Consider the following 10,034-nt stretch of genomic DNA (forward strand, 5'->3'; position numbering starts at 1 on the left):
TAATGAGATACTTCAAGAGTCGAGGAGGGTCATTTTGTTATAGACTTCTATGAAATCAGACTTCTCTTTACAACAACCCTCCTACTGGCTATTAAAAAGGATGCAAGTTTAATGTACTTTGGCATTGCCTTCACTTTTCAGACCTTGAGGTTGGTCTGCAGGTGTCTTTCACTGTCTGCTGTTGATACAGCTTTGGTTGTGTGTGTGTGTGTGTGTGTGTGTGTGTGTGTGTGTGTGTGTGTGTGTGTGTGTGTGTGTGTGTGTGTGTGTGTGTGTGTGCGTGCGTGCGTTTGTTTGTCTGTGCCTGCTGTGAATACGTGACGGAGAGCAAACACTCAAAGCTGAGCTGCACAGGGCATCGCTTGCATAATAACCGAGAGCTTCAGTGGGGCTGTATGAATTTTAATAGAGTTCTGCGGGGCATCCCATCGCCTCTGGTCCCACGGCTCAAAGATCAGAGAGAATTTTCAAGCATGGTGTCCCTCAGCCTCTCACACTCGCTCCCCCTCCTTCTTTCTTTTCCTCCCTTTTCTCCCCCGCTTCTCTTTCCATTTTTCCCTCTTTTTGCGTTTTCCAATCCTTTCCTGCCTCTTGGGCTTTTGTCTCGCTCATAATCCCTTTCTGCATCTCACACTCTGTGTTGCTTCCTCTCTCCACTCTGTCCCCCTGTGAAATTTCTATTAGAGCCACTCGAGGCGTAATTATTGCTAAGCCTCTCTCAGTTCTCTGGCACAAAGAACATCTCATGACTCCCAGCACAAAAACTTTGTACTGAAGGACAAAATGCTGCGATGAACTTTTAAAGTCATGCACAATGGCTGACAAAATGTTTGGAGTGTCTTTTTTTTCTCATTTTGCCTCAAAGCCATTTCAGGAGATGATACTTGATACTTGTATAATCGTATGGAAGTTCTGCAAGCTCTGAATTTATGGAAGATGTAACATTTATAATTCAGAAACTGCATTTAAATATGTTCTACCACACCTCATTGCTGTCATAGCACACGTGTGGCTATTCCTGCAATCTCCCGGATGATCCCAAAACGCCCAAAAGTTCAGAAAGGACTGAACGAATGAGCTGCACATACAGCTCCAGATCGCACAAGTAGGAAGACCAGAGCTGGTGGGAAAATAAAAAGTCTTGAATGGAGGCTGTGATTTGTGTCCTTCGTTTCAGTAGTAGCATGTTGGAGTGGAAAAGCTGGCAAGAGACTGTTAATAATTACTAATTCATAAGGATTAATGGTTGCTATTTAAAAACCTACCATTCTGGGGAGAGCTGAAAGAACGCTGTGTCTTCCTACTGGGACCATGAGACAAAATATGCCCCTGGCTAAACTTACAAGAACACGGCTCATAAAAATTCTGCTCAACAGCACTTTGGAAGTGGAAATAAATTCCCCCCAAAATAGTGAAACTGAAGTTATGCATTAGTTAATGTCAAATAATTTGTCTCAGAATGACATAAGTCCACTTATCTATATTAGGCATTTAATAAAATACAAAAAGTATGACACGTGAGACGGTAAAACACTGGTAACACGGTCAATTTAAGCCCTGCGGAGTCCATACATCTGATGATGGCCATTTTAGTGTGCAATGCTTAAATGAAATATATGAGGGCTTAAAAGTTTTAAAAAGGATCACAAGCTACAACATATACTTAATTAACTACATGTCACCACAACCGTGTGACATGTAGTTAATAAAGCAAAGCTTTGACACATCGTGAACAAGTTGCATCACTTTATCAGAGTAAAACCACCGGCATAACACCTTCATATACATTTATTGTTGAGTCGTTAGAAAGTTTGCATTCAGGTAAAACGGAACGCAAATGTCTGAGGATTAAAAGGGAGAGTTTGTGGTCAATGTGACGAATAGACAGTAAGGCAATGAAAGAAACATGTCGGTCCAAGTCAGCAGGAGCGGTTTGCTCGGTTGTGTTCATCAATGAAACACAAAGCGGGGTTTTTAACCATTTCATACAGACCATGTGCAAAAACATATCTGGAGATGCAAAGATCCAGAATGTTTTTTTTCCAATCGACTGTGTTTGGGCCACGTGTATGGATGTTTGTTGTTTAATATCGCCCTCGTGTGGCTACACGTGTTAGCAACAGTGGAAAACAGTCAGACTAAACTATGCAATGGCATTAACTGCTACATGAAACTGCAATTAACACTGTAAACTAAACATTTTACCTTTAATTTTTTAATCAAATTTGAATAAGATTGTCTTTCAAGAAGTAGATATTTAAGACCATGAGCAAAATATAACTGCAGACTTAACACTTCCCCCACACACATGTGCAGGTATAGTCATCAGTAGCCATACAGTGGATTAAGTAAACTTTATACCTGACTGCTAACATAACATAAGAATAAATAATTTAAATAATGCATATTAAGTAGAAATATGAGATTAGCAGTGCTATTCAATAGTGCAGTTGAGACAATCAGTGGTTCCGTTAAATAAAACATTTGCTCTGACTCACAAGTCTGAAGAAACATAAGCAAAGAATTAACAAACATCATTTCAACCTCAGAAAAGTTGCCACATTTAAAACAAGCCAATACTTCATTAATAGATTTTAAAAAGGCACAAAGAATTTGCATTACTTTTCTTCCGGCCGAGTGGTTAAGAATAATTTAAATGTAAAAAGAATCATTAGCAACCCAAACAACTGATTAACCAATATTACCTGGAAGAAAAGAACAAGTCATCCAGTTCAAATGTTGCTTTCAGAACCAAATGATTTCACCTTAATTGGAATCCTCATGAGTTGTACTCATGTGATTATAAAAATAAGGAAATTGTCAGATTGTTGAAATGGCCTGTGCTTGTAAAATAGTAATAATTAAATCCTACACATAGGGACTGTAAGCACCAAAAATAAATAACTATATGACATAGCATATAAAGATTCACATCATATGAGGATACGTCTCGAGACAACCCCGAAACAGGACTGCACCATTTCAGGCTTAACATATTTTATACTTATCAAAAATCATAATACTTTAGAGGGTTTACTGACAGTAGTCTGTGATGAAAACAAAAAATAAAACAAAGCAAAGCAGGATTCTTTTGATTCCAAGTTCATGGGCTAGTGCATCGATTTTGTTGGTAGTTCATTTGTGACTAATTAAACGTAAAGACACTCGACCCACATGGGCCTGCAGCGTCGTTTTCATTAACCTGTCAAATAAAGGAGTCTGCTGCAGGAGGAGAGGCTATCTGGCCCCTCGTCGCTGGACAACGATGGTCCCTGCCACAATGTCATACACCGTCCTGTTGTGCTGGAAGAACAGGAGAGTGATGAAGACGGGAAATAGGAAAGCAATGGAGAAGTTCTTGTTAAGGGCCCGCACAGTAGAACTGGGAAAGAGGGGGGTGGGGGGAAGACAAAAAACAAAAAAAACAGTTTGAGAATCCTCACACAGCTGTTCTGCAGGTATTAGAAAATACTTGATGCATTGGTTTGCACTTGGCCAGTCAATACAAAAGTACCTCGGCGTGAGGTCAGATAAGTCTCAACATTAATGAAAAGGCTGGCAGCGCTTAAGAATAACAAATAGCCAATATTGTCTTATTTGTCTTCATTGCTTAGCAAAATCATATTGAGGCAACAGTATTAAAATGGAACGGTTTCAACGTTCCTATCCTGCATGTGATCACTCACGCGGAGAGGGAGACTTTAGATGCTGGTACTACGAGGACTCTGTTCGGTCGGACCAGAGTGGATGTGTCACACGTCACCACCCGCAGGCCGAGCAGGAACTTCCCCGGTGTGGCGCCACCAGCGCCCCAAATGCAAATTGTCTGATTGGATAAGAGGGACAAAACAAATGCCAAATACATTCATATTTGCACAAACTAGGTCAAGAGCGTCGATGGAGGGGAAACCTGGCAGATGGCTTTAGTCTGAGCCGAGGTGTCTGAATGTCCCACGGCTGGTTCCCACCAGGGAAAAATACAAGCCGCTGAGGTTGACGTCAAAGACCAGTGCTACATGATTTCATCTTAGGCAACAATGCACGCAACGTTGCATCACGGCCCTCTGTGGGAGGTAATGCGTAGAAGAACACAGACTGGGCCCAGCTTCTCGTTTAACGAGAGGTCGTGTTGATGAGGCAGCTCACACTGAACAAGATTAGATTTCTGTTGAGTGTTAAGAGGAAACTTTTAAAACTGTTTTACATTGTGTTCTACACATTTTATATGCATTACTCTTTGTCCTCTCTGTGGACCTTAGGGAGATTAGCAGCCGCTAAGGAGTCACCCAATGGGTATCCACTAAATAACCAAATGACTTACCTCGTAGACGCAGACCAGCACCCTGTAGACTAGAGCGACGGCCATCATCTTCTGCAGGTCCTCCATGGACGTGTTCTCATCTATCTCCTCCACAACGAAGTGGGTAATGAATTTGGCGATGTCTCTTCAAAGAGGACGAGACAGTTTGTCAGTGCGGATGGGTATGCGGATTGTGGAATGGCCTCGGCCTTCAAGCAATGCTGCAAACTATCTGGTCTTGCAAGTCCTGGATATTGCAAAACGGACACACTGCAACACTAGCCCGGTTTAGGGAGTTTTTTTAATATCATTTGTTTATCCCTAGTTGCACTCACTTCATGCCACTCAGATGCATGATCCAAAGCACAATGGTGGCTTTCACACAAAAGAGGATAAAGAAGTCCACAGTCTCAGCTAGGAACCTCTTGAGAGGAGAAGGGATGGTGTACTCCCGTCCTGTGTGAAGCAAAAGAAAAGGACAAGTGAACCAAGAGTGTGTAACCTTGACTACATAGTGCAGGTCAACACAGCATTGAGAAACACCTCCGTACGACTCCCAGCACATAAACAGTCTCCAAAGGGAAATGCGCCGTGGAATCTGACCCATGACCTCGCTTACATCAACTCAAGGCTTCTGGACGAGTTAGGCCCTTCAACTTCAACAACGACCCCCGGATCCATACCTGCCCGGGGTGGATTCCCATTCTGCAGCTGGGCCGACCGCGGATCCGCGGCAGAGGTCTGGTCCGTTCCGTGGCCACCCGGGTGCGGGTAGGACGCGGGGAACCCGAGGGGATACGGGTAACTGTACCGGTTCACCGTGTCGAAAGCCGGCTGCCCGCCGCCGGAGGTCCCCGCAGGTGTGCCCGGCGCCTGGCCGCTTGTCCCCGGCGCCGGGAAGCCACACGCAGGGGCGAAGGGGAAGGCTGACACGGTGAGCCAGTTCTGCCAGCTGGCGTAGCCGCAGTGGTACTGCCACATCCACGCCTGCAACTTTGCGCAGTACTCCGTTGTCGCGGTTGTCCGCGGGGTCTTTTCGTCATCTTCGGGGCCGTCGCGGCGAGTGTCTGTCGGTGCAGTCGAAAACATGTCCGACCCACTCTGCAGTCTCGCCTAATTTAACAGGAAAATCTTTCGTTTAAGCCGTATTTACGCTGTTAGGTAAAATCTCCTTAGCTCAACTCATTAGCTACCAGCTGGACCCGAGCACAGAACTTACAGCTGTGCTTGTAAGTTCAGGGGATTCCGGGGACACAACTTCTGACGGTTCTTTAGCAGAGTTCGTCCTCCTTGACTATTTCGGTTACTCAAACAACAAATAGAGTGTAAAATACCTTTGCGTATCTATAAAGTTGAAATCAGCCGAATACAGGGCAGCAGTAGGGAAGGTTGATAATAATATACCCCTTCTTTCATTAATGGTATGATCCATTTAAAGGAGCCCCTTATGTGCATGTATGTGTGTTCCGGTGTGTTTTTGGTGGCTCACCATTAGGCCCTAAATTCACTTTTAGACCAAAGAATTGTTACAAAAGCGATTTTTTGCACTGGTCAAAAATGTATTAGTATTGTTTTAAGGAAATATGATCAATTGAAGAGCTTTTGTTAACCTCATTACGTTTGTCCTAAGTTATGTCTATAAATTCAGGTAGGTCCACTCACTTCAGCGTAGCCAGCATTTGTATTTGTCAGATATAATTTAATACTATGTATCACTTGTGAATGTGTTTGGTTATGACATACACAGACAGAAGGAACACCATACAGGGGCTGAACAGATATTACAGAAGTAATATGGGAACAGTTTCACATGAAGAATACAACTACACAACCAAATGAGCGAAAGATGTCCATTATGATGAAGTTTCACCATTGTTCTAAGATTTATGGTATTTGTTATATCAAATAATATGTTGCCTTTCCCCCTTAGTCTTAAGTCCAATAACACAACTTTTAAGCGGCACCACAAGAGAGCAGCAGAGGCCATCTCATACAAAATCATAACACATCAAATACAACCATCGCTGCTTGTAGTAATACTCTCCACTATTCATAATGATGATGCACACGTTTAATATGATTAAATGTATCACATAACGCAATGGTACAGAATCGTGTGCACCAACGGCACACACTTGGCTGCATCTTTATTTTTGTTGTGCGAGAACAGAAATCATTTCTGAATGCATACAGAATTTTTGAGGTTTGACTTGCAGCAGCCACATTTGTGAATGTCAAATATCTGACTTTATCGACGAGGTAGTAGCCTGCCACAGAGGCCTTTGGGAGACAAATGCTTAAAATTCTTTTCCGGACTTTTTTTCAAAAGACCTGCGTTCCAATCAGCTGATGAAAAGCCGTGTTAGCCCTGCCGCCCTCTCGCTCTCTCCGACACATGCACACACACACACACCTACACACATATATAAGCTCACACACACGGTCCCTCTTTTGTCTATATGTCCGTTGTTTCCTGTCCAGATGCTGCTCACACATGTCTCTCCACCTCACTTCCGCGTCTCACTTCTCCTTATCTCTTTTCTCTGTTGAACCGTACCTCCCCCCCTCCCCCCCACCCTCCCTCCTATGAGTTCTAGGGGTCAGGGGGCTTATTTGCTGACTGGGCTGGCCCGGCTCTGTGGGTTAGGTGTTAGGTCTGCCAGTTCTAAATGATTGTGCCTGGCCCAGTGAATGGAGCCAGTGAGGCGGACGCAAATCCAACCCCAATGAAGGTTATCCCTGTCGACAGAGGCCATGCGATGACTGTGTCCAAATGTAATCAGGCCCAAATAAAAGCTGCGTCCGGCAAACGCTGACCTCCATAGAACCCATCAACCTGGTGGGATTACTGATGTGGAGGTGTGTGTGTATGTTGGTGTGTCAGTGCGGGTTAAAGTAACTGAGTATTTTTACTCAGGTACAGCAGCATAGTTTTAGATTAACAGATTTTGTGAGGTTACTTTTTCTAGACATTTACTTGTTCAAATCTGATTGGATGAGGAACTTTTAAGAATATGAGTTTGATGAAAATTGTTACACGTTAAACCAACTTGGAGAAAAGTAGCTTTTTTCCGACGATGGCAGCAATACAACAAATGGAACCCACATACCTGTGGTTAACTTTTTTTTAAATGTTCTTACCACTGTCACAATGTAATACAATACAAGTTTACAACAAACACAAGCAAGAGTATGGAACCACTTAATGGGTTTATTTTTTACCAATTGAGCACACTGCCACATAAAAGTACCTCACACTGTGTACCTTGTGGCTGAAATGGTAACTAATCTGATCTTTACTTGAGTCAAACAAAGGGTAAGTAGTGACATTGCTCTGGGTGAAGGGGTGCCCGTTTTTTTTAAATGTTTCAAAACAATATTTGCCCTACTGGGACACTTTTGTGCATAATTTTATCTTGCACAAGCGGAACAGGCCACCCGAGTGCACGTATGTTTGGCACATGCTCCCCTGGCAGGGTCAAGGTTACTTTAGAGGTACCCTCATGTCAAGATGAGTGATGCGATATTCACATACATTTTCTTTAATGTCACATGGAAAATATTTCTTTCTAGCATGTCTGCATCCTAATTGTTTTGCCGATGCACACTAGTAAAGAATGCATGAAAGATAGACCCCGTCATTCAGTTTATTTGATCTTTGGCCCATGCCCATTACAAAGTCTGTGCACATCACTGACTGGGAGATAAGCACAGTTTACACAGATCATACAGTTCTTGCAAAAAAAAGGTTGCTGTGTCTGTGTTGGATGGGTGCCATGCTCGCAGACATACACTAAGTCCTTGCTCAGAAAAGCTCTTGAGGAAAGTTCATGAAGTGAACAATTGTTTTGCTTCTTACAAAGGTTGCAGTAGATGAGCACTAGTAGCTGTAGCTAGTAGCGACATTATAAATAAGTAAATAGTTGCCTTTCAGCACAAAATAGTATTGTATCACATTTCAGTAGTCCCCGTACGTGTATTTAAACAGCATTGGGTCTCCTTGCGAGATCTCGCACCATCTCATTCATTCACATCGCTCATGACATCCACCTTAAATGTCCGTTTGCGAAAGCTTGCATTGCCTGAAAACGATCATTTGTGGCATTTCCAGCCTTTTTCCGGCGATCGCCACAGAGCTAAAATCTGAAATGTCAACTAACAAAATAGAAACACCCCCCGTGACTCGCTCTCAACCAATCAATACGCTGGATTTCATCAACCCGTATTATGATGGCCAATGATTCTGATCCCTTATTGCTTAAATACGGTGTGTGTGGCTACGTCCAGGGGATAATAAGCTGTAGGTGACGTGATTTGCTACTGAGAGGCTGAGTAAATATGCGGACGCGCTTACTTCAATGAATGCAGTAACGGTTCCTTTTGGTTTTATTTGAGGTATATTGTACAAGCATCGGTGTGTTTCGATGTAGTTTTTGCGGTCAACAAAATATAAAACTCCGTCTCTCAACCCCTCTCTTTCCCATGTTCCCAACCAAACCTTGAAGACACCCCTTTATCCCCATTGAAGCCAAAACATCCCGTGACTCAATTAGCGTTAGAGAGAAGAAAAAGGGGCGTAGCAGGGAGCACCAACAATACCTGGCTCCTACATAAGCTTAGCATGAATACTGTAAACAGGAGGTAACAGCTCCGCTGGTTCCCCTGCATAAGGGTAACAGCAAGTTTCTAAGGTTTTGTAGGCCAACAGTTTCCACCTGTTTCAAGCCTCTATGCTAAGCTAACCAGCGTCTGTAGTCTTATTTGATGGACACACGCAAGTTGTATTGATCGTCCCATACTCACAGCAAGAAGGCATATTCCAAAATGTTACTAAGCAATTACCTTTGTGTCAACGGAAAGACAGAAAGGAAGTAAGAAACGGTGCTAAACTAATTTACTTACTACTTTCAGGGGTTAAAATGTGGAATTTTGCTAGTTTACATAAAGGCTCCATAGATAACAGCACATAAAGTCTTAGCCAAAAGTTATTTGGAACTCTTCAAATTCATCAATGAGATAAATTGGGAGTTGGGAAATATTCCCCTATTAGTCCACATGGGAACTCAAGATTTATGTTTCTGCAGATTTGACTCTATTCTATGCTGATGCGTTTTTTACATACTGGCATGCTGCCTTGCCCGACCACACACTGCTTTAAGCCCCCATACACAAAGGTTAATGCACACTGATTGAGTGGAAAGGAGTCCGTTGGGTTGCAGGTCAAAGGAATAAACAAAGCACACATCAGTTCAGTCCAGAGAATGTGGGGAAAGTGGTCACTAATGTTCTCAAAGGGCGGAGAGGACAGCTGTCATGTGATTTATGTATAAATGACTCAGACTGTTTAGGTAATGATGTAAATCCATCCGTTTAGAACACGCTATAATGAGAGCAGCAGGGTCTCAAATTGGATTAATCCCTTTCATTCATCGATGACGTCCAAAGATCAAAGACTATTTTTACACAGTACTCCTCTTTGTGGGATTTACACTTGTACTTGTAAGATATGTGACTGGAGCAAAGTACTGAATGGATAAAAAGCTACTTGATTTGCTGAGACAGCAGAGGGAAGTCCCTGCTACCTTTGGCCCAGATTGAAGAAAAATCTTTTTGAGAATTTGTTACTCTGTTCTATATGTGCAACAGTGAGACCCAATTAAGTGAATTATGTCTGCTTCCCCCGCTGCTCTGACAGGAACACCCAAGGGGAGCGTAAGACTGCAACTGCTCTCCC

General features: G+C 43.0%; 1 protein-coding gene across 2 annotated transcripts; it reads right to left on the reverse strand.

Moving 5' to 3' along the window:
• Positions 1–1,731: 1,731 nt before the first annotated feature.
• Positions 1,732–5,683, reverse strand: fam8a1a (family with sequence similarity 8 member A1a). Of its 2 annotated transcripts, none has more exons than XM_037475003.2 (6): positions 5,635–5,683; positions 4,984–5,413; positions 4,636–4,756; positions 4,322–4,445; positions 3,687–3,826; positions 1,732–3,382 (listed from the first exon to the last, which is right to left on the reverse strand). In XM_037475003.2, the coding sequence occupies exons 2-6, from the start codon at positions 5,387–5,389 to the stop codon at positions 3,238–3,240; spliced, it is 936 nt and encodes a 311-aa protein (XP_037330900.2). In that variant the 5' UTR covers positions 5,390–5,413; positions 5,635–5,683; the 3' UTR covers positions 1,732–3,237. The 2 variants fall into 2 exon arrangements, with proteins under 2 accessions (XP_037330900.2, XP_037330899.2); XM_037475002.2 differs by having other exon boundaries at positions 5,520–5,638.
• Positions 5,684–10,034: the final 4,351 nt, after the last annotated feature.

Source organism: Pungitius pungitius, chromosome 17, assembly GCF_949316345.1.
Source record: "Pungitius pungitius chromosome 17, fPunPun2.1, whole genome shotgun sequence".
NCBI lineage: Eukaryota > Metazoa > Chordata > Actinopteri > Perciformes > Gasterosteidae > Pungitius > Pungitius pungitius.